Consider the following 26,993-nt stretch of genomic DNA (forward strand, 5'->3'; position numbering starts at 1 on the left):
CATAGTTTATTTCGTTTGCTGCCGTGTACGTTTTAAAAAAATGTGTTTACTGATTCTTGCTGTGACGAAGAACTGAATAAAAGTTGTGAAATATGTAAATAGAATAAGCCATCTCGTTTGCAACTATGATTTGCTGAGTCTTCTCTAATCTTTCTAGCTTTCGCCTTGTTTACGGTACCACCTGCGAGTTATTCAGTCTGGCGAACGTTCGCAAGGGCACAGAGATGCTTCTTGACGGCATTGATCAGATAAGATTACGTTAGACCGGAGTCGACCAGCAAATGAAAAAGAGGACAACACTTTGTTTAACCCATCGTTCAGTAAGAACGGTTTTTCTGAACCTAGTCGACAAGCATTTCCCGAAGAATTCAAAACTCCAACAAATATTCAGCACCAACACTGTCCAAATCCTCAATCGCACAACAATCAAGAGGAATGACAATACAATACCAACAGAGTGCAATTACCGGGATAAATCCGACTGCCTGCTCTGCCATGCCTACCAATTAAATGGAATTATATGCAGAATATACAAGTGGCGACTGCACTATCAAGCACTACATAGAACTCACTTCTCCGACACCAAGGTCAAGACACGATATGCTACTAATTTAGCATCAAATGCTTATGAATAGTAGAATCATACAGATGCATGTCTGTCTGTCTGTCTGTATGCATGTATGTATGTATGTATGTATGTATGTATGTATGTATGTATGTATGTATGGTTGTATGGTTGTATGGTTGTATGTGTGGTTGTATGTATGGTTGTATGTATGTATGTATGTATGTATGTATTTCCTTTATGTCTGTCTGTATGTATGTATGTATGTATGTATGTATGTATGTATGTATGTATGTATGTATGTGTGTATGTATGTATGGTTGTATGTATGGTTGTATGGTTGTATGTATGGTCGTATGTATGTATGTATGTATGTATGTATGTATGTATGTATGTATGTATGTATGTATGTATGTATGGTTTGTTGTACTTATGGTTGTATGGTTGTTTGTGTATGTGTATTGATGTGAATGATCTCGTCCTTTTTAATTGAGCTGGAATAAAATGAAGTGACTGTTTCGAATTAAATGAACACCAAAGCAGCCTAAATAGCTACTACTACAAAGCAATTGATCCCCATCTGTAAGTCAACAAAACGTTTACAATGTCATTGCCTGTAATTGGAAATTAGTCAGTGGAAGTAACTAAACTGAAATGAATATTATCAACATCAAAAACGAAATATTGGATTGTGCTGAAAACTAGTAGACATAAGTATGAATGGCATTGGGTTATGTCCTTTTACAAAGTTGGAAAATTACACCGCTTAAAGTTTGCAGTGATGTGGCATAACTATCTAGTAACTTTAGTGCAGCATTTCTGTTACACTGCTGTTTTGTCAGTTTTGTTACAGGCATGATCCTGCATTACGGTTACAAGCATGCGGGAACGTTTGTGCAGCACGCATGTTACACTCCTGTACATACAACATTTATGTTACAGAACTGTGCCATGAAAACTCCGGCATGCGTGATGCAGCCCTGCAAGTACATTGAGTGTACCTTTTATGAAAAACTGTTGCTGGGCTGTACTATGCAAATCCCATCATGGGGTATCCTAGCCCTTTCCGGACATTGATGTCACTTTATTGTACCTGTTATGAAACATTGCTATTTCAGCACTGTACCATAACAATCCCATCATTGGTGTTGTATCCCAAGAAGGACATCGATGTCACATGAGTGTGATGTGTAACAAAGATGCTCTTTTGTTATTAATGTATGGGAAAAGATTGCAGAAATATTGCTTTGTAGACCAAGTCAAGGCTTTCAGAATGAGTTCTTTGTTTAACTCGATTAATGCACCCAATTTAAATTACACACATTGAAAATGCTCCTGGATGCGTGTTTGCTGCACGTGAATTAAGAGACTGGCCACCGGACCTGGATTTACTGAGAATTATATCACTTCCAACTGTTAATAAATGTAATATGGTAATAAAGAAGCATGAATAACAACAGCTTAGACACTAACAAGGAATGAGCATGCATAGCTGTAAAATAATGAAATCATTCATAAACATATTCATCTTCGTATTTTACGGATTCATATGATAGCTTCCTGTCAGATAGATGGAACCGATATCGGTGCGAAGAAGTACTTGTACAGAAACAACAAATGTACACATTTATATTGTAAAACACTCGTTATATATCTCCGGCCACTTTCATGTGAGTTTGAAATGTTGTCATGAACATCGATAATAATTTTACAACTATTGAATGTCATTTAATTATCAGTTTGGTAAAAAAAAATCAGATAACATATGAACTATGTCGTTTTTGTTTTTCACACCAATGTTGCTTGAATGCAGCAGGCTGTGATTATACATAGATAGAGAACTAAAGCAAAAGTTCTATGTCAGGTTTTTAAACTCATAATTATATATTTATACGAAAATATGGTATCATATTGTTGCAAGATTTGTCCGTTTGATGTAATATTATCCCTCTGGTTGCCCGGAGCTTAAATTTTAGATGCATCTGCTTCTTATTTTTGATGTGCATGTCAGACTTTCTCAATCCTTCACTACTGAAACATAAAGTGAATTCTAAGGAAATAGTGTCATTTCTCTCCATATAGAAGCCATTTAATTTGCATCTATGGAGGGTTTCCTGTTAATGGAGTGGGTAATATCACGACCTGTACAGCCTATCTTCACACTGGTGCCATATTATTAGGGGAAAATGGGGCAAGTGGGACAGCGATGTAGAAAATGTCCCAACTGGTTTCATGAAACTTGTACCGGATGTTCGGGAATACAAGCCGGAAAAGTTTTGTTGCACTGATCATAGCGATACAAGTGACGAGTGTACACAGACAAAATTAAAATTATTAGGTGATGACAAACGTTCCTTTGCATGAGTGACAATACATACATTATACTATGTTTGTGTTTTATGTATAGTTTTGTGAGGGTGTAATTTCTCGAAATGATTAGACCTAAAGACTAGTGATGCCTATAAACTAGTGATGCTGGGTCAAATGTGGAAAATAATTTCAAACAAGAGATTTTGTCATATTTTGTAGCTAGCTCATTGGAATATTTATAGTTTCCTATTAAAACAGTTTATTTGTGCTCAATTCAGTAATTCAGTGCGATTGAACCCTCCAAGCTTTCATGCTGATTTATCTTTGGAATGTTGGCAAATGACAGATTGAGCCGCTTGCAAAATTAAATTCTATGTTAAATTTCGATTGAAAATATTGTTATCATTATAGAGTAAGCCTAAAATATGAAATCCCAGTCGTCTCACGGGAAAAAATGAAAAACATTTATCCATGTCACTTTTGTCTTGTTGTCAATAAAGTTTAAAAATATATCTATTAATTTTTGAGTTCATGTTTCTATTATAAGTGTAGTTTTTTACTTATTACACATGAAGAAAAAGGCATTTTACTGCCTTTAAAACTTCAAGCAAAACTGTCCCATTTACCCCCAACATGTTGGGGTAAGTGGGACATTTTTGTTGTTTCATCAAAATCGTTTTCATATTAATACCATGAAATTTATTTTTTTTCTTATTTCACAGATTTGAGCCGTAGACAATACACGTACATAATAATTATATTTCAAATCGCTTTGAACAGTTATCGATAAAATATTAAGCAAACAATGCTTAAGTGTCCCACTTGCCCCACTTTCCCCTAATGATGCATAAACGGAAGGTACTGATCAATGCTATGGTCAAAGAGCACCGGTCTGAGTGTAGGCTCAACGTCATGATATTGCCCTTACTTACATGTGTTGTTATTATACAATTTTCTTTTGATTAATTTTTAGAGATATTCTACTTACAACAAGAGCTAAACAGAACACAATCTTCGGTGCTACATTTTTATTTTTGTATGGCAGATTGACTCAGCAAGTGACAACGTGTCTATATTGTTGTGATGTACCTTCTTCAGCCATGACCTGGTGGACATAAAATAAATTAAAAGAGTATACCAAGAGGTTGAGATGAACAATATCACTTTTCCTCTTAGCCTAAATTGTCTCTCGTAGTGCGTCTTTATGTTTCCAGCTTCAAGGTTTGGCTGCCATGTGATTATTAATGGGTTTGGAAAAACACAATAACTTACTTACTTTTCGGGGGTTTTTTGATATCCGTTTTAGTTTTCGTCACTCTAACTTCATTAAACTCAATCTGACGACGTTTTTTCCTGATGACTACTAGAACTTTGGGAAAGACCAAACAATGGAGACATGCTGGAGCTTGCCATCGTGAATTGCTAGTGCTACCTTTTTAGGGGCACCAGTTATCTTCTGCTGATGGTCGGTGCTAAGTCGGTCCTTAAAATACATTTTTTAATTTTTGTTTCTGCATAATTATGTTTGCTTTATGCCTGTGCAATTCCGTATTGATTTTTATTTGATAGTTTTTTTAAATAATTTTCGGAAAACTTCTGTCCGTTGATCAAATCGCGACAAACTGTTATTTACATAACAAAATCCAAGGGTGTACGGCAGTACCGGAGTGTCCTATTGGAAGACAGCACAAGTTTGGGCGCACTTTCATTTAACCAAAGACGCTGAAGATGACTTTACGCAATCGCATCAATGGAATATCATGAATATGTCTGGCACAGAGAGTCAATCTACAGTTGCTCGTTTTTTTTGCTCAAATTGTTTGCCGACGACACGAGTGGCAACAAATCCAAACAATGGAACAGCTATCATGTCCTATCTATCCAGTTGTCAGGATTACCTGTACCCGTACAAGAAAAAGACAAACACGAATATTCATTTCATTTCCACATCAAACATCATACAATCAAACGATCTACTAAGACCCACAATTGATGAACTCAAGTCATGCAAAGAAGTTGTGCATCTTTTAGACTCGTCTACTGGAAAAGACGTTGTCATCGGGCCACAAGATAGCATCGGCATGTTTGACAGTGTAATTGAGTCGAAAATGTCAAACCATCAGGGGCCAACTGCCAACCACCCATGCAGAGTGTGGAAAGTAAGTGTTCATAGCAAACTTCAAACATAGCTTTGTCGTTTCTTTGCGTTAATATACATAATACAACCATGTTTGTCTAACGAAAAGTCTGTCTGTGACAAATGAAGTGCTGAATTTTTAAGAACAGTGTAGGAATGCAGATTCCATGTGGAAATCTTGACACCAAAGCTTGATCATGGTTTTCATTGCATGAAGTCTTTCCAAAATGCTGCCATTCACTGAAGCTTAACTGAACATTGAAGATTACCTTGAGTAAAAGTCATGTTTTGTGCTAATTTTCGTTGTCAAACTTTGCTTTTATAGTGTTATAAACATTGATACAAATCAAAACTTCAGTTTGTCTTAGAAAATTACGGTGATGCTGTGAGTGTCATGTCAATTTTCCGTTCTTTTGCATATTTAATGATTTTTTGTAATTAGTGACATGTCTGAAATTACTGCACCAAATTTGATGGTACATGCAAGAAATAGTGATCTGATATATATATCTTTATATTACCATGCCCTGCCCGTCGCATTTTGATTGGTCGAGCTGAACCATGTGACTGACCACAAATACACTGTAATGGTTTGTTTACATGCCCGTGAATATGAATAATAAGATTAACAACTCAAAGTATCGTAACTTAACAGCTCAAACGTAAATCATAATCAATCACAAAATAAAATGAAGCGCTTGAAGTCAAGTTGACTTTTTTCTGAAAGCATCTCCGAATTTGCCAATTTTTTAGAGCGCGCGTGACAGTGCGTCGCATATTGCTCAGTTTCTGGGACCAAGTTGTCGTTCGCTCCTGAAATATTCGGAAATTTTGACGGTTTTCTTGGGTTCGCTGATAATATAATGGAAATAACAGACTCAGCTCTGACCATTGACGTTTATTTGTGGGCGAGCGCTCGACGAAAGCCAAAATAACGGGCTCGGCAAGCCTCGCCCGTTAATTTTTGGCTTTCCTTTCGCCCTTGCCCATAAATAAACATTAATGGTCAGCGCGTCGCCCGTTATTTCTATACTAATTGTACTTAGAAGCATTGGACAGTGTCAAGTTAATAATTCGATCATTTGCATATTTTATGAAGTTTCGTAGTTTGTCATATAACTCCGAAATATATGCACCAAATTTGATGAAATGTGCTTCAGATGCTGGCGGACATTTAGTAGTTTGAAGTTAATTAAGGGTTTATTTGCATATCTAATGATCTTTGTAATTATGTACTATGTAACTCTGAAATTCCGGCACCAAATTTGGTGAAACCTGCAACAGATATTGATCTAGATATTTAATTGTCCCTTGAAGCATTGAGCAGTGTCAAGTTAATAAACACCTCATTTACATATTAAATAAAGTTTTGTAATTAATGATTAAAGTCTGAGAGTACTGTGCGAAAGTTGATGAAACCTGCTTCTTATAATGATATAGCAGATATCTTATTGTTCTGTGAAGCGTACTACTATGAAAGAACATGTTGTAAAACCTGTGAGCACATTCAGTTCACATCTGGTCTGCATTTGGGGTTTTAAGTGACGAAAATACCCAATTAAGACAACAAAGACACACAAGTTGATATAACATAATAGCAATTACCTCACCACAGTCGGGTATACGCTCGACATTACTTCAATTCGCTCCACATAGCACTCGTCTACATGTTTTGGGTTTCTGCTATCATGTCGCGCAAGTTATGCCTAAATCCCATGTATTATTTTATTATTTTATTGCGTGTTTTTAATAGCTCAATTATAAATTTATCGATTCGGATGGTAGTATTTCTGGCTGCACTCCTTCAATGACAAAGTGTCAAAACGCGACAATGCCTGCAAAGAAATAATATATACAATATCAAATGCGGAGTGACTAATTAGTTCACGAGTCGTTTGTGCTCAGCCTAGTAACCCCTAGTGACGCCGTCGATTGTAGTCGAAGCTCCAGGCTAGAGCTGATATATATTATCACCTATTTTCACATTATTTATGAAATATATACGTCAAACTTTATAGAGAATACAGGGGATCATCTCGCGCTCGTGGTTTTACTTTCTAAACTCGCACTTACAGCTTAATTATGCATCAGACTAAGGCGTGAAATATGCAGTAATGCGGACTATTTTCTGCCTCAAGTTAAAAATTTAAATATATCTCTTGCCTTGGAGCCGTAGTTTTAATATACAAAAATGTTACTCAAATTTTTACCACCGGTTGTGTGTAAATGAAGCCTTTGCAGTGTTTTTAGGTCAAATAAGATTCAAGCAGGTAAGAGCACGGTGATTTCGTGACTTTGGAGACACAAGTCAACGCCATCATTCAGAGAGCACATGAAACGTATCTTGTTCCTCGAGTTTACAATGTCGTTGATCAATGAAATGCACAACGTGTTAATAAAAAGTCAGATCAAACAATGTAATAAAATGAAGGAATAATTAAAAATGACTTCCCATGTCATATAATCTGAGAAAACTTGAAGGGGTCCTAGCGAATTATTCTGAGTTTCTCATTATCATAGACCAGGTAATTATAGATGATGAAAAAACGAAAGATGGCAGTCACTTCATTAAAGCCCCAGTGGCCGTATCTTTTGCCGTTACTATTTTTCTGATTTTCTTTCAAACTAAAATAAGTTTGTGAGAATGTATTAATTAAGGTGTGTGCATAAACTTATTATTAACTGCTAGCTGAGACTGTATGTGAAATTTTGAACAAGGTAAAGATTACACTGCAAGTAAATGTTTGCCCGAACATTAAATCGTAGCCCCATGCAAAAAAGCAAAAATCGTGGATACTGTGCATATCTGCTCTGAAATCTTCACATACACTTACAGAGTAGGCAAATAAAATGCGTATAAGGGGTGAATGATTTCAACTGTGTCATTGTAACTTCAGTTTCTTCTGTAATATGTCCAATTTATGAACATGGCGGGATATTAAAATGACTGTTAAAATGTGATTTTTCTTACCAAATGTTTCACAAAGAAATGGTTTCCTTATCCATTAAAAGTCCACATCCCGTAAGAGGGTAGAATTCAGAGAAATCCAGGAGAGAATAGGAAGATATTCTGAGGTTAACAAATTTCAAAAGGTACACCTAAGTAGTGGGACTTTAATAAAATGGTCCTAGATTCGTGAAAGATTCTTGCCTTAAAGTTTGTGTTTTCTTTTCAAGCAATTACAGGCATTGTAACAGGCGTTCGGCTTATCATCATATTTATGAAGTTCCAGAAACAACTCTTTGGTTTTAGGCTTGTTCCATCAAAAAATTAAGTGTGAAATGACTGGCACCATTTTAACTAAATCCTATGTACTTACTGTCCTATGTCAACATAGAACAATGCATTGACAGATATTAAACGTGAGGAACCCGTATTTTTTTTTAATTGTCATTTCTGTTTCGAGTATGAGCTATCTGATCTTGTGTAAATTCTGTGGTCAACAATAACAAAGCTGCGTGTCTACACAGCGGGTGTGTTGACATGATGTATACTGGATACCTGAACATGCATTAAGGTGCACAACAAGAAACTTATAATTACTACCACACGAAAGGAAATTTGTGAAAACTTATCAAGGTCACAGTAAATGTTTTGCAACCAACTGTTTTTGAAGAATTTTAAAAACATAATTATATGCTTGGATCATTGTGAACTCTTTAAAAATGATGTTCAAATAATTTTTGCAAACATTGTGAAGTGTTTCAATCATAGTACACCACGATTCTTTTTTACACGTGAAAATGAAATATACAAAATCGTACGTGTCATTAATTTTTGAAATGGATATTTAATTATTTACACTGCGTCACCTTACAAGAAATTCCTTACGAAAGAGCCCATTACCCGGCGTTGATTTTGATCGGCTCTTCCATGAACAACGTTAACATGACGTTTCAAGAAGAATAGTTTATTTTTGCTAGACCTTGGAAATTGTACGAGCACAAAAAACTGAGACCATATTAGACTATAGTAAAGTTACGCAATTAACCCCCTTCTTCCCCGTGCAGCCTGGTATACTCGATCGTTCAGTTTAACGGGCGACATGTTCAACGAGCGGCTAGGCGACTGCTATAAAGAGCGCAATGACTGCACATTGAGTGTATAGCCGCCTGCGAATTAAGAGGTGTATTGCTATAGCATATCTATGTTTGTGTTTATTTCGTTAAAAGCTGTTTTCTCCGTAGGTTTATCGCCTAAACTAAGAGAAAGTAGAAGCAAATATTGAGCAATCGTCTTCGAATAGACATTCAACCTTGGGAACTGATCACAGTTGACGACAAGGATACGAAGCATGCTCACACGGATAGTATGCCAGCGGAAGCGACGCAATGACTAGACAGGATAACGCTGACTTGGTGAAGCGCAAGCTTAATGCTCTGATAAGCCCGTTCAAACAGTGACATTTTAAACGTTTACATTACTGTTGCAATTATCTTGATGTATTTAATCATTCGACAAGTTCCGCCGCCTATTCAATTGATCTTTCTATCAACTATACCGTTCTCTTTGTCCGCCTAACTCTTCTTTGCGTGGCGAGGTCCAAGTTTACTACTGGTAGAGCAGTTCAGTACTTTGGGAGGTTTGGAGGTATATTACCAAGGCCGGCTTCAGCTCTCGTCTAATCAGAACACGAGCGTAACTGACATGTCAATATAAATTTGCATATTATTATCATTTTAACGTGTTCAACGCTGTGTACATTCACTCTTTCAATTATTTTCAAGCGAGTCAACATCTTTTTTTACAATAACATATTCTAAATACATATATGGAATATGTTATTGTCATTGGTTTAGCTTGACCTGTCAACATTTTTTTTTTACAATAACATATTCTAAATACATATATGGAATATGTTATTGTTATTGGTTTAGCTTGACCACAGAGTAACATAGACAGAGTCGTAACGCTTGCATGCCTTTTGTTCCATGGTCGTCTCGGTAGACTATTGGCTTTTCATATTAAAATGAGCTCCAAAGGTGTTAAACTTTTTGAAGGCTTTGTTTGTGGTTGATAATTACACGAGATTATGCGAAAAATACGACGAGACGGCATCGTACTGCCCGTCGCGTAGCAACCATAGTTACTTTGTGAGCTCTCAGGCCAGAAACACTGCTTCACGCCAATCAAAACATTACACGCCAGCAGTTTCATAAACATGCCCTTCCTTGACGCACGTGTAAAAGAGGGTATGACTGACCGTAAACCATTGAGTAAAACCAGACAGTATCGATAAAAGACTTTCAAATTTGGTTCAAACACACTCATTATATATTCATAAAAATATGAGAGGAATTTTTAAAACGGTAAAACTCATTTTCCTGAAGCTCAAAACACTCCCGTTTTCGCCAGCACGTCAATTCTGCTCTGCACCACACGACAACAACAACACAAACTTTGCCGAACATACTTTCGCTTAACAATTGGCGAAAATCCGAAGATTACCGAAGGATTCATGGTCGGCACTCTTCGGAAAAGACAGGCGAGAGCAACCTGAGGCGAGGCGAACATGGATGGGTTACGTAACCGCTTCAACGCCTTAAACGATACTCGTTGCCACTCTATCTATGTTTCTCTATGGCTTGACTGACCTGAGACGTCGCAAAGTATAGTGCTGGAACTCACTCCAACGCAGAGAAAACGCAACAGTCAAAACACAAGCATTCCGTGGCGGGTCTCTCACTAGGAATCGGCAGTTTCTCTTTCACTTCGTGTGAAAAAAACACCCGCATCGCAACATACACGGTCCAATAATTTTTTTATGCTTGCGACATAATTGCATTTTATGTATATATAAACTTAAGTAATTAGGTAAAGTGAACCCTGCTTGGCTTAACAAGGGAGAACTCTTTCGAGCTGTCTTCAAGGTCACCTTAACAGCCACACATATGAATAAGTGATGCGTGCAAAAGGCCAAACTTATTAAAGACAACGTTGGTTGCATGCACCTTTGTTACAAAACCCTTTTGAGCTTTTAAAATGTTTGATTGAACGGACATTTCAAAAGTGAACGAAATGTAATTATTGCATTAATATTCGCATGTGCGGGGCACATCATTACATGTCGAATGGAACTATTGTAGATGATATAAAGGTAATTGTTCTACGGCAATTTACAACGATATAAAAACTGAAAGTGTCAATTTGATTTCATTCCAGGTAACAAGATTGTTTATCTGATCAGATCGTTTATCAAAATTGTTCTGACCTTGACGTCAATAGGGCTAACCTCGGGTGAGGTAAATAATGAAACATTTCAGGTGAAGTATCCAAGATTGTCTACTAAAAATATTAATTAGAAATCAATATTTTAGACGGAAAAGATGAATGTGGCTCACAACCATGACCATGTTGCTCACTGAACTATAGTGTTTTTTCAAGCTTGTGCAAAAAAAAACACGAGCGCTAGGTTGCTTAGGGAAGGGAATGTTTGTGTGACTGCTGGGCTAATCTCTTGTTGGAATCAAAATTCACAAGGCCGATAGCTGTTTGTTTGGTGTTTTAAAAATCATTAAAAATGAACCTTATAATTCACAATAAACGAACATGCTTAATTCGACATGTTCTGGCGTGCCTGTTCAGCAGGCAAGGAAGTATTGGGGTAAGTTTTTGATTTTTTGTTGTTGTTTTGTTTTTTATCTTTTTTTAGGGGTTGTTATTGGTATCCTTTCATCAAATGTGATATAATCTGATGCCAATTAATAAATATATGAGCTGAAATAACGAGCGAAAGCAATACTAAAAAAAAACAGCTCCAGGAATAATCTATGATTTAAGAGAAAATGTCTTTATCGTGTAGAAACAACGCCAAACGACAAGAAAACGCATTATATCATCCAAAATGTGTCGCTCAATGCAATGGTAGAATATGAAACCTTCTGAAGAAAGTGCATCGCTCATAAATTTACTTCACGTGACACTATGTTTGTACTAGTATTAGTGAAGAGGATCGTATGATGTGCATTTGTGAGTCATTGATCTAAAAGACGTCTTTGTTTGTTTGTTTGTTTATGGCTATTTATTCACTTCTCTAAGCAACCAAGCGCTTGTGTTTTTTGCAAAACCTTGAAAAACGTCATAGTACAATAAACAATGTTGTCAAGTTAAGAGTCCAACTTATCTTTTCCCGTCTTAATTATTGATATTTAATTAAATGTTCTACTAAGGAAATCTTGGATAATTTACCTTAAACATTCCATTATTTAGCTCACCCGGGGTTAGCCCTATTGATCTGATAATTTTTGTGTTACCTGGATTGGAATCAAATTAACACTTTTCAATTTGTTCATTCGTTGTAATTTGCCGAGAACAATTATCTTTATTTCACCCACTAGAGTTCCATACGACATGTAATAATGTGCCCCGTAAATGCGAATATTAATGCAATAACTATATTTCGTTTAGTTTTGAAATGTCTGTTCTATCAAAGATTTAAAAAGCTTAAAAGGGTTTTGTATCGAAGATGCATGCAACCAATGTTGTCTTTTATACGTTTGGCCTTTTGCAGGCATCACTTATTTATATGAGTGGCTGTTAAGGTGACTTTCAATGAAGCTCGAAACAGTTGTCCCTTGTTAAGCCAAGCAGGACTCACTTTACTTAATTAATTAAGTTTATACATACATGAAGTGCAATTATGTCGGAAGCATCAACAAATTATTGGACAGTGAATATTGCGATGCGGATGTTCTTTTCACACAAAGTGAAAGAGACACTGTCTTTTCCTAGTGAGAGACCGCCACGGAATGGTTGTGTTTCGGCTGTTGCGTTTTCTCTTCGTTGGTGTGATTTCCAGCACTATACTCTGCAACGTCTCAGGTCAGTTAAAAAACCAACTATCTTTTCTGAGTTTCACTAAAATCCCATTTATGAAAAGTCTGTGATTCGGATTGTAAGAGCTCTAAGCATAAGCGTCATGTGTACGACACGTCTTCAATTTTGTTGTGGCAACAGCAAAAAGTAGGGCTACCATCTCACGTGTTATCGAAATCGCCAATAGCAGTACTAACGTAATTATTCTCGGAATGTACGATCAGGAAATACAGTCCAAATTTCTATCAATATTAACTGGCATTATTTTTTAATTTGAGGCCGTTTCCTTGTTTAACAATTAATTTTCACCAATATTTGTCTCGTCGTCCGGACATGAAATGCAGTTTAAGTTATCGGGATCGTTGAGTACAAGAGTTAAAGTAATGTAGTCCAATGCTGTTATCTGGAACGGAAGCCATTTAGGTATACAGTGTGAAATTCGTCTGTTTTTATCTTAATACCATGGAAACACGATAGCTATATTAAATTATACTATAAACATGAATAATTTATCTTTATATATGACTTAGTTTTGCACTGACCTTCAAACAGAAATACTTGAAAATATACCATTCGAGTTCAAACTCTGATCATGTAAAAACATGTAATTTTCTTTTTTTAATTTATTTAGTGTTGCCCGTTTGATGAAAATATAATTTTTAGATTTTTCGCGCTCACACGGATAGGAAGTACCTCTACTCAGCACGACAGCGTCTTGCATGTATGATTGGCATGGACTCAAATGACATGGTTCATTTCTCTGCGATATATTTAAAAAACGTGGATACGAACACTTCTTTTTACATATGATTCTTGTCTGCTGCCTACTAATATTCAATTATAACGAAGTGACAATATTTTTATCATTGCCTGCGTCATGCAACTTGGATTGTGTGTTTGCTGTTTTGTAAAAGAAACTACAATTAATAATGCGCATATAATTGTTTATATTGTCATATTGTTAATGAATTGGTGATTAGCATGGTTATGTGACCCGTCGCCCTTGCTATTCACATTAACAAATACACCATGCTATATGTTTTTACGATTCGAACGTCCTCGGCTACGTTAGCAGTAGCAGGTGTATAATAATTGCAAGTATATTTGTGAATATATTGCGATCGCAACGCAAACATGCATAGAAGGTTTCTCCCTCCGACTTTATCCAAACATAAAACAATGTTGTCCATTATATTTTTGTCAATATTTAAATCCAAATTAACTTATATTTTAACATCTTTTGTTTTTCCTGATGATCATGAAAATGTTGGAAAACATTCAAAATACCGCTACATATCAACACATAAGTCATCGTCTGTCACATTGGGTTTGATAATTAAATGTTTCCTTGTATCCTAGGCACTGATTAATATTGACATTCAACATAATTAAACGGACTGTCGCTTAAGTGATGAAAACTAGCCATGTCACACTTAATTCATTTAACTCCGTCTCATTTTGCAGATATAAATTTCAAGTCGGAAACCATGACTTAAGTTGATTTTCGTAAATCTCACAGACAGGAAGACTTAGGAATGTGTGTAGACTGTAATCTACACTGTTGCTACAATTAATTTTGTTGTCGCATATTGCCACCCTTGCCTTGTGATGTAATTTCAATCGTTGATTTTAGGCGACCGGCGGGATCCGTGAGTCCCTCCATACCTAATTATCGAAATAACGATTATCTCAAACACGAAAGACGCGTCACTTAGTGATGAACCATGACTATTTTACACACAGGAAATTCGTCATGTTGGAACTTCGCCTTTCTAAAGAGTGCAACCCAGAGCAGTGTAAAGTTGAATGCGATTGCCTCGAGAGCAGTTGACGGAAACAGAGATAGTAATTTCCAACATGGAAGTTGTACACATACTAAGCAAGAGTCAGAACCCTGGTGGAAAGTTGACCTAGCTGTAGAATACACGATTCATACGGTTGTCGTCACGAACAGAAACTACAAAGGTAGGTTTACTCATGTTATTATTCAGCTGGCAATCATTGTTGTCAAACGACATATTCTTTGCCACGTACTACGACATATGATAATTTCATGTGAATTCTTGTCTTACTATAGAAATAACGGGCGACGCGCCGACCATTAACGTTTATTTGTGGGTAAGGGCGAGAGGAAAGCCAAAAAGTAACGAGTGAGGCTTGCCGAGCCCGTGATCAAACGTTACTCAGGTCCGAGCGGAGTCTGTTATTTCCATTATATTATTAGCGAACCCAAGAAAACCGTCAAAATTTCCGAAAATTTCCGGAGCGAACGACAACTGGGCCCCAGAAACTGAGCAATATGCGACGCACTGTCACGCGCGCTGTAAAAAATTGGCAAATCCGGAAATGTTTTTTAAAAAAAAGTATCTCAACTTGAGCTACAAGTGTTCCATTTTATTTTTTGATCGATTATGATTTACGTTTGAGCTGTAAAGTTACGATACTTTGAGTTGTTAATCTTATTATTCATATTCACGGGCATGTAAACGAACCATTACTGTGTATTTGTGGTCAGTCACGCGGTTCAGCTCGACCAATCAAAATGCGACGGGCAGGGCATGGTAATATAAAGTGTAGTAATCTCTTCGTCTTTATTTTTATTCCAATTAACATGAACAAAGGAATTGGATCTCGAGACCTAAGTAGAATTGCTCCAAAAGATATGAGTAGCTTAGACTTGCAAATTTTGTGAGCAATATTTGTGCCGCTTTCGATACAAAATCATTTTGCTTTGATTCGGAAAACAATGCTAGATACACTGAGTGTGCCATTTTAACTCTCCTGTACCAACATATAACATTTATGACGGCGTATATATTGTTTCTACATGTGTACATGCAGATATCAAAGCAATCGTCATGAGGGGGCAGGATGCACACCGTGCTAGTGCTTGTACATAGCTCGCAAGTCTCGCGGGATTTAACAGGGACAGGTACAGCGCTAAACACATGTATTGCGAGATCGGATATATCGTGTAGCTCAAGGTTTTAAAGATGTCACGCATATCGAAGTTCCACCTGGGTTATGAGCCCAAAAGCCCCTACGCTCAGGTTAAACAAACTATAGAAATTATTTGCGTTAATCCATTTCAGTATTTCTGGTTTCCATTCTCAAACTTTGTGGAATGTTACTTTAATGTGATCCTCATTTGTCTTAAGCCGGGTGCACAAATTAAGACTTCTGGTGTTTGAGATTTTATCAAAGTTTGTGGAGTATTACATTAATGTTTCCCTCACTTATACTAAGCCGGGTGCACAAATCCCGCAAAACTTCTCGTGTTTGAATTTTTATGAAGAATAAGTTTGTTGGCTTGATTTACATTGTGAGATTTTAGTAGACCATGTTAGAAGGTCCACTAAATTGTAGACTGTACGTGCGTACACACGGACAATGTATTTATTATTCCAGGACTTGCACTCTGGGATAGGTGGGACCGTACTACATGCGACGAAGGCGGATCTCCTGACCACTTGAAAATTAATCACTTTCATACATGATGCGGATCAGAATGTACATGGCAATCACTCTTCTCGATTTTGTTGCAAATTACCCGGAAAATTGGATATTCTTTGCTGTCAGCATGGAAGATATCAGAGTCAAGGGATTTAATAACTCTATTTATTTGACACCAAGAAATGCATTTTTGCCGTGCTGATCAGTAATAGTATACATCATTAATAGTCCGTGGCTGGAGGGGCCCACCGTGCAACCCCCCCCCCCCCCTAAACGTACTACATTGGTATTATTTTTTGTTTTTTGGGATCTGCTGAGCTAGAAAAAAGATGATAACATTGAATATTTTGGGATGCACTACCTGTCTGCACTTGTTTTTGATTTGTATGTACCGCAAAAAATGGCGAAAAATGGGTAGGGGTAAGGGGTACTATATCCTCCCCTAAATTGAGTAAACTAGCATGAAATAGCACAAACCTTACATTTTTGGAAAGCTCAGATACTGCTCTTTCTGAGGGATACCAACTTTAGCAAAATTAATTTGTGTACATAGAATAGGACGACTTTAAAATGAATTTTTTCGACAATTTTGAAATTTTTACCCGAAATACCATCTAACAATTGTGATCTACTTTTTATTAAGCAAAATTTTCACAACTTTTTGTGTTTAAATTATATATTCCGACATATTAAACAAGAAAAAAGTGTTAACATCAGATATTTAACTCTACACTACTTCTCTGGCTTCAATTTTGAATTGCGTGTATCTGTATGGGGTGTGCAAAAGCTAGGGGTAGGGGTACAACATTCTTTCCTTGATGAAGTAAACTGGCATGAAATGCCATATATCTTATAGTTTTACAAAGCTTAGATACTGGTCTTTCTAAAATGCATAAATTTTTAGTAAAAAAATATGACTTCATAGAATTTGATAACTTTAAATCGATTTTTTCTGGTATTCAGCAATTTTAACCGGAAGAAAATACGATAACTATTGTTTCCTCCCAATAAAGCAAATCAAACAGATTTATGGATGTTATTTACTAATTGCAATGTGCTGAAGAAGAAAATAAATGTCAAAATTGGGTATTTACAATCCATTATTGTCCCTGCTCACTCAAATTGCAAGTTTTGCTACATTGGTATATCGTGAATGGGCATTTTATTGTTATGCAATGAACTAATGCACAGCCTTAAAAAGAAGACTTTAAAACGCACACACATAGTCATATTGCCATTTTCTCCTTAAAGTAAATAGATTGTTGATGACTGTCTATTTTTATAATTTACTTTTTAAATGATTTTCTATTAAATAATTTTTATAAGACGTATTTGGAAAATTGTCTATGCCTCCTTGTCTTACTTATACAGCAAGCATTACTAACAATCTATTAGGCCGTGGGCTAGAGGGGGCGTCTACGTGCACCTCCCCACCCTACAGGATAACAAATCTGTATTTTTCAGAGGCCTTAGGATCCCTAGAATAAGAAATGGGATTTTAACAGACAAAGTATAGGGACTCAATAGCTGTTACGGTCATGTTTTGAAGGGTACCGCAAAATCACATTTTGTGACCCAAATGGATTTTTGTCAAACCTGTCTTCATGTACGTCATCTGCTGAGCTTACTGTTTAACATGACCTGGCTTATGGGGTATCATTAAAAAGGTGATGTATTCTTCTTGAAAATGACATATAGCAATATGCAATATCTTCTATAGTTTTCATGAAATAGTGCCATAATTTACCCCATACCCCAAAGTCAAAACTAATCTAAATTCTACCAATTATTTACCTAGACATAATACAAAGGGTAATGCTGTGTATTAACTTTGTGTTATCTGCTACAGGTACATGTTAGACACCTGAAATAAACTTTTGACAGAAAAAATATTGGGATCCTGTAGCTGTAACAGTCATATTTTGAAGGGTTCCGCAAAATCACAGTATTACTGAATCACATTTTGCAGTACCATTCAAAATATGACTGTTACAGCTACAGCATCACAATATTTTTTCTGTTAAAAGTTAGTTTCAAGTTTCTAACATGAACCTGTAGCAAATAAAGTAAATTTAATACAAATTATTGCCCTTTGTATTATGTCCTGGTAAATAGTTGGCATAACTTGAGATGAGTTTTGACTGTAATTTGGAACATAAAACTTTGGGGTGTGGGGTAAGTTGTGGTGCTATTTCATGAAAAGTGTAAAAGATATTGCATATTGCAATATATCATTTTAAAAAAGAGTAAATTTAACTTTCTAATGATGCCCAACTTGCCACGTTATAATAAAAATAAGCTCAGTAGACGACTTAAAGAAGACAGGTTTAACGAAAATGTATGCGAGTTGGCAATGCTGTGATTTTGCAGTACCATTCAAAATATGACTGTTACAGCTACAGCATCCGGATATTTTTGTGTTAAAAGTTTATTTCAAGTTTCTAACATGTACCTGTATCAAATAAAACAATTTGATACAAAGCATTGCCTTTTGTATAATGTCTAGGTAAATAATTGGTAGAATTTAAGATTAGTTTTGACAGTAATTTACGACATAAAACTTTGGGGTATGGGGTAAGTTTTTGTCTCATTTCATGAAAACTATAGAAGATATTGTATATTGCAATATGTCATTTTAAAGCCAAATAAATTGTCTTTCTAATGGCAGCCCATAAGCTAGGTTATGGTAAAAAGTAAGCTCAGCAGATGACTTACAAGACGACACATTTAACAAAAACATATGCGAGTCGGTAATACTCTGCCTTCACGGTACCCTTCAAAACATGCAAGTAACAGTCATTCAACCCCAATATTTTGTCTGTTAAAAGTCTAACTCATATTTTTGACATGTCCTTGTACCAAATAAAATATATTTTACACAAAGCATTGCCTTTTGTAAAGTGTCTAGGAAAATAATTGGTAGAATTTGACATTAGTTTTGACTGTAACTTGCGACATAAAACTTTGTGGTATGGGGTAAGTTTTGGTCTCATTTCATGAAAACTATAGAAGATATTGCATATTGCAATATATCATTTTGAAGAAAAGTAAATTAACTTTCAAATGATATCGCATATGCCTCTTTATGTTCAAAATAAGCTCAGCAGAAGACTTACAAGAAGACAGGTTTAACAAAAATGAATGTGATTCAGTAATACTGTGATTTTTCGGAACCCTTCAAAATATGACTGTTACAGCTACAGGATCCCAATATTTTTTCTGTCAAAAGTTTATTTCAGGTTTCTTACATGTACCTGTAGCAAATAACACAAAGTTAATACACAGCATTACCCTTGTATTATGTCTAGGTAAATAATTGGTAGAATTTAGATTAGTTTTGACAGTAATTTGCGACATAAACTTTGGGGTATGGGGTAAATTATGGCCCTATTTCATGAAAACTATAGAAGATATTGCATATTGCAATATGTCATTTTCAAGAAGAATACATCACCTTTCTAATGATATTCTAATGATACCCCATAAGTCAGGTCATGTTAAACAGTAAGCTCAGCAGATGACGTACATGAAGACAGGTTTGACAAAAATCCATTTGGGTCACAAAATTGTGATTTTGCGGTACCCTTCAAAACATGACCGTAACAGCTATTGAGTCCCTATATTTTGTCTGTTAAAATCCTATTTCTTATTCTGGGGATCCCAAGGCGTATGAAAAATACAGATTTGTTATCCTGTGCGGCTGGGGGGGGGGAAGGTGCACGTAGACGCCCCGTCTAGCCCACGGCATAATAGATTGTTAGTAATGCTTGCTGTATAAGTAAGACAAGGAGGCATACACAATTTTCCAAATACGTCTTATCAAAATTATTTCATAGAAAATATTTAAAAAGTAAATTATAAAAAATAGACAGTCATAAACAATCAATTTACCTTAAGGAGAAAATGGCAATATGACTATGTGTGTGCATTTTAAAGTCTTCTTTTTAAGGCTGTGCATTAGTTCATTGCATAACAATAAAATGCCCATTCACGATATACCAATGTAGCAAAACTTGCAATTTGAGTGAGCAGGGACAATAATGGATTGTAAATACCCAATTTTGACATTTATTTTCTTCTTCAGCACATTGCAATTAGTAAATAACATCCATAAATCTGTTTGATTTGCTTCATTGGGAGGAAACAATAGTTATCGTATTTTCTTCCGGTTAAAATTGCTGAATTACCAGAAAAAATCGATTTAAAGTTATCCAATTCAATGACGTCATATTTTTTTACTAAAACCTTATGCATTTTAGTAAGACCAGTATCTAAGCTTTGTAAAACTATAAGATATATGGCATTTCATGCCAGTTTACTTCATCAAGGAAAGAATGTTGTACCCCTACCCCTAGCTTTTGCACACCCATACAGGTACACGCAATTCAAAATTGACGCCAGAGAAGTAGTGTAGAGTTAAATATCTGATGTTAACACTTTTTTCTTGTTTAATATGTCGGAATAAAGTCGAATATATAATTTAAACACAAAAAGTTGTGAAATTTTGCTTAATAAAAAGTAGATCACAATTGTTAGATGGTATTTCGGGTAAAAAATTTCAAAATTGTCAAAAAAATTCATTTTAAAGTCGTCCTATTCTATGTACACAAATTAATTTTGCTAAAGTTGGTATTCCTCAGAAAGAGCAGTATCTGAGCTTTCCAAAAATGTAAGGTTTGTGCTATTTCATGCTAGTTTACTCAATTTAGGGGAGGATATAGTACCCCTTACCCCTATCCATTTTTCGCCATTTTTTGCGGTACATACAAATCAAAAACCAGTGCAGACAGGTAGTGCATCCCAAAATATCCAATGTTAACATCTTTTTTCTAGCTCAGCAGATCGCAAAGAACAAAAAAATACCCATGTAGTAGGTTTATGGGGGGTGCACGGTGGCCCCTCCAGCCCACGGACTGTAAGTAATATTGTGCGTGGGGTGCTCATCGAACCAGCCATGCCTCTATCAAACAAAGGGGAATACATATACATCTTGATGATTTCATCAGTTGTTTTCATTTTACAATATTTTATAAAGGAGCTGGCAGTATCGGAGGCACGAATATATAATCTTGTTTAAAAAATATACGCTGTAGTAAACGAAACCATAATCATTAATACTGTTCCATACTGCGGCCATGTTACAACCTATAACGTAGTAACTAACCGACAACGTATCAAACGTAAAAATTACCGATAACGCAGTAACGAACCGATAACGTAGTAATTTTTCTCTAACCGATAACGTATCAACAAATTTACCGATAATGTATCAAATCAACTGATAATGTATTTGATCAAGTGATTCATGGGAATAGATTCATAGGGATAGATCCATCCTCGATCGAACGGTCAATCCATTGATCAATAGATAGATCGACCGATTGATCGATCGAAGCACTGATCTATCAATCAATCGATCGATATTTCTATTGATTGAATGATTGAATGAATTGATCGCTTGCTCGTCTAATACAACGATTGGTGAATATATATAATATATTATATATATATATATATATATATATAGATGGATAGATCGATCGATCGACGGATTGATAAATAGAGAGATAGTGTATCAAATCAACCCGTAATGTAGCCAAGTGAACAATAACGTATCATATTAACCGATTACGTATTAAATCAACTAATAATGTATGAAGTTAACCAATAACCTAGCCAAGTCAAAGAGTAAAGATTCCAATTAACTGATAATGCATCAAGTCAACAAAATATTATCAATAGACCGTTTAAAGTATTAATAAATGGAAACTAACTGAATATAAATGAGTGTTGTATCTTTCGCTTTCTTTCAAAATCAATCAGTTACACCTTCAGAGTTACATATACTTTGAGTATACTGTTTTCGTGATATTTCTCAGACATCACGAATCATCAATTTGGGAAATGCGAAGTAATTAATAAGTATTCCTGCAGGATGAATATAAGATACGACACACATGATGTGAGTGTCGTTATCGACACACTTTCTAAGTTGTGAGTACGTGGATAAAAGTTTTCAACACGACTGATTATAAAATTGCGTTACTTACAACGTCAGTTTATCAAAATGACAATAAGCCTTAACAAAATAATCTCAATCATACCCATCCGTAATCGGATAACACTAGGTCAAATTCGTAATACACTAGTTATAAACATAGACACAAAACGGCACAGAACAGACACTAAAGCACCGGTACACACTCATGTTAGTCTAATTCTGGGACTGAATTACAGGTAAATCTGGGCTCATCGCTCAACTGAATTCCTATAATCAAAATTCATTAATTTTATAAGTTACTCCTGTAAGCAAGTCAAGTCAGCAGTCAACATATTGCTTTTTCCTTCCTTTTTATCCTTTCTGTCGTGATTCAAGTCAAGTCACATCTTATTTGAAGTAGGATTACGAAGACATCGCAAAATTTTTGACTTGTCGTAAATAGCATAGTGCTGATAAAAAAAAACACTTAGGCCAAGAAAAATAAAACGTTTGTTTCTCATTCTCCGCAAGTCAATTGAGACCAGCCGCGTCTAACTTTTTTTCTTCTCATGAGGAAGTAAAATGAAAAAGAAATACGCGACGATAGTGCATAACACAGTGCTGTATAAAACAGAACTGTAAACAAAATAACTGACATTAACATTCCATTCAGAACTGTACACATAACATTAAGCTGACAAAACTGCATTTCTGCTGTAAAAGTCAAACCGCAGAACTGTTGAAATTGAGTACGAGACAAGTGATAACAAAGCGATCTATAGATCTTTCTATCCATCTATTTATTGACCAATTTATCGAATCTATCCATCGATCTATTGAATAATTGATCTATCGTTCTATTAAATTGATAGATCATTCCTTTTTATCGATCGATCTGCCCATCAATTTATCTATCGATCAATTGATTGATCGGTCGACCGACAAACCATCTATCAATCATCGATAGATCGATCTATCTATCGAGTGAGTGATCGATTTATCTATCAATACATTGATCGACCTATCTATCTATCTATCTATCTATCTATCTATCTATCTATCTATCTATCTAATATATCTATTTATAAATCGATCGATCTATCGCTCCCAATAAATCGCTTGATCAGATACGTTATCAGCTAATTGATACGTTATTTGTTGTTTTGATGCGGTATTGGTCGACTTTTCTGTGTTATTGGTTGATTTAATCCGTTATCGATTCATTGATACGTTATCGGTAAATTTGTTGATACGTTATAGGTAAGGAAAAATTACTGGGTTATCGGTGAATTTTTATCACATTCTCGGTTCGTGAGTACGTTATCAGCTGATTCGTTATCGGTAAATTTTTACTACGTTATCGGATTTGATACGTTATCGGTTAGCTACTACGTCATCGATTGTAACAAGGCCATGCTGTCAGCTACAAACTGTACAGTGTTGTCTGTCTACACTTTGCACTGAAAATTTAAAAATGCTTCTAAATTCTCTTTTGAAATTAGTCTGATTCAAATCATCGAATATTAGAGAGAACTGTAGCAAGCATTGACGGAATGTAATTGTTTGCAAATATTAGCAGCAGCGTGAGCGATATCGTCCTTGATCTCACTTATGCGTGGAATGTTGGACTTCCACACATACTGTTTGCGTTGCTAAGCACAAATACGTCAGAGTGTTTACAGTGCCATTTATATGGTAATCTGTATACCCTCTATGCATTCTCAAAATATAACAGTAATTCCTTTCAATGATAATGATAATTAAGGGATGATACAGTATGTAAACGGTTGCATGCAAGAATATTGTCATTAATCATAACCATAAAACAAGGTGAATTTATGGGTAGCTGACGAAATAATTCACCATAGAGCACAAGCCAATATTATCCAGCGGTCCCTGTGCAAATTCTCACAGCGTTTCAATCATTCTCTTTAAGGTAGCGGTAAAGGCTAGAGCGTCAGTTATAAACTTCAATAAAACTATTAAACTATAAAAGTAGTCAACATTCTCTGTTGAATAAAAAAACTAGACATTCTGGGTCATAGGCATTGCGGAGTTATAGCCCTTTGAAACTTCTGAAAACTGACCAAATAAGAGGAAGTTGGGGAGTCCTTAGTGTATTAACTATGGTAGAGGTCCCCTAGCTTTTAAAAAAATGTGTGAGAAGGGAAAGTCACTTTTTACTGTTTTTCAGGAAAGTTTGACACGGCAGTGCTAGCATTCTGAATGCGTGACTGCTATTGTAAATGCATTTTTAGATTTTTTGAGTGTCAAAGAGGTGTCAAAAGTGAGATTAACCAAAAAGACTGCTCTGTGACTTCAAAGAGGGATGCAAATATGGTTGTTTTCAACATTTTTGACAGAATAACAATTTTCCTACATACTTTTTTGCCAATTTAATCCAACCTTTGAAATGAGATATGGACATGGAATTTTTACAGCCTATTAACAAGGTTACAGATAAGATTTGTACGGCACAATTTTCCTGTATTTGTAGTACTTTTTGAAAAAGCACATTTTGAAATTTGAAAGAATTTTTAATAATTTTTTGATATGTAAACCCTTGTAAAATCATAAAAACAAATTGTATTTACAAATCCTGCCGTACAAATCATACAATTAATAATGTTAACATATTTATAACTGATTGGTAATATTAATGCTATCCAATTATTATTAAATTCAAATATGTAAAAAATTATGAAAAATTAAATTTTAATATTGACAGGTGTCATATTTCAAAACCATGGCTGCAAATATACAATTTTTATATTCAATTGAGAAATTTGTTAAGTAAGGGAGTTATCCTGAAAATTTGAACTTAATATCTTGATTCTAACACTTGAAACTTGACATTAACTCTGAGAAAAGAATTGGTGCAAAAATAGCCTTGACCGCTACCTTAACTCGACATTGTTCTGCGCTGCAATTGGGACACGACGAGTTTATACATGGCGTAGTTTACGACTAACTAAAACCGTCGCAGGACAATCTTTCCACTTTTGTAACCACACGAAATTTTTGTAACTTATTTATGTCTGCTTACAATTTAGAACTCCGATAAACAAAACAATTCTCCTCTTTTAAACCTGCTGAGTAGAGGATGCGTCCAGCCATTTTCTGAAAGAAGCTGATAGGGCTGTGCTTGGAGGTAGAAGTTCATCTGTCGGTAGCGTTAGTTTATGTTGTGAACAGAACAGGTTGGTAATTAAATGTTCACACAACCAGATCATGAAATGTCTAGTAAAGAAGAGACAATTTGTAACAATTTTCCAATTGACAGTTGCTTCAGTGTAAATGATTCGAAAGTTTATTGTGCAGTAAGCCCGTAGTCCCGTTTTTAAGTCTGATGTTTACAGCAGCATGATGTCGATCGGTTTTGATCTCACTTCAAATTTCTTTTGTCTGGTTCTTTTATAAGTTTTAAAATAATTGGGTTTATATATTGAACGTTAAAGAGAACATAACGATGGTAATGGGAACAACGTCGTTTTGCAAATATTAGCAGCAGCGTAAGTGATATAGGCAATGCCCGTCACTTATCGTCGCGGTGATAGCCTGTCACAGATGCTGTTTATTTGTGTTAGCCAGCACACGCACGACTGCCTGCATCTCGGCAAATTTCCACTGGACAAAATGTTTTATATACGTTCAGTATATATACGTATATTGGCGTACATGGAACACAATATTAATTGCATACGCAACGTATATCTTTGCGTATGGAACATTCCAATACGTTGATATGCGCAGCGTATTTCTGTGCAGATCATGAGCATTAGCACACTGTAGTTTTGTATTTTACTAGTATACGTACGTGTATATTTAACGTATTTGACACATGTACAAAATCAGTATATGTTTATGTCAAGCATTTTACCCAGTGTTCATTCATTTCCATACGGATCATTAAACCAGACACTGTTTCACTATTGATATTCCAAATCATCCCGATGAAAGGAATTCAATGGTAATATTTTGAAAAGGCAGAGACAGAATAAAAGTTATTACCACACTGATGAAAGCATCACATTGTTTCACTATTAACACGATTGGAACTAATTTGGGATAATTGGATGGTGAAGTAATGTCGATTTAAACTACAAATGTAATCTCATCTGCTTTTCGTTTTACATTACACACTTGTTTTATGAGTAATTTGCAATATTGCAACATTCATATATATAGCACTTAAGAGAAATTTGAAAAATATGAAAATCCAATTATCCCAAATTAGTTCCAATCGTGTATATTTAAGGTTCGATGATTTTGATCAAAATATATTCCCTTGAAAAAACATGGAATTCAGCAGTATTTTCAAAATTTCTCATGGATGCCAACTCGACACAAAGAAAGAATGACTAACGTGAAGACAGACGACACCGTTCGATTTAATTTAGTTTATTCCAGTACTTATCGCCTCCGGCCAATATGTACAAACAGTAGCAGTAGCATTGATTACAGATCGCTAGTCAATGCATCAACTTATCTACAAGTAAGTAAGCGTTAGCAATGGTAAGTTCTGCCCTGTGTTTTGTTGCTAGAAAATTATATTTACTCAGTTTCCTCAATGTGGCAGTATTTTGAGATGAAAGAAGTATCTTGGATTTGTACAATACAGGAGGGTTGAAAAGAGGAAGAAATGTAAAAATGGGACATAAGCTGTAACTTGTGGCAAGTTTTTCAGTATTCTGCTTCTGTATATCAACTACCGTGTTTGATCCTATTCCGT

The 26,993-nt window shown here is 35.5% G+C and overlaps 1 protein-coding gene across 1 annotated transcript in view; it reads left to right on the forward strand.

The window, feature by feature from the left end:
- The first annotated feature begins 12,563 nt into the window (after positions 1–12,563).
- Positions 12,564–26,993, forward strand: part of LOC139117740 (adhesion G protein-coupled receptor L2-like) — a 53,402-nt gene continuing 38,972 nt past the window's right edge. Inside the window, exons 1-2 of the mRNA XM_070680989.1 lie at positions 12,564–12,834; positions 14,572–14,793. Coding sequence (XP_070537090.1) covers positions 12,762–12,834; positions 14,572–14,793 — 295 coding nt within the window. The 5' untranslated portion in view covers positions 12,564–12,761. The remainder of the gene's footprint in view (positions 12,835–14,571; positions 14,794–26,993) is intronic.

Source organism: Ptychodera flava, chromosome 2 (assembly GCF_041260155.1).
Source record: "Ptychodera flava strain L36383 chromosome 2, AS_Pfla_20210202, whole genome shotgun sequence".
NCBI lineage: Eukaryota > Metazoa > Hemichordata > Enteropneusta > Ptychoderidae > Ptychodera > Ptychodera flava.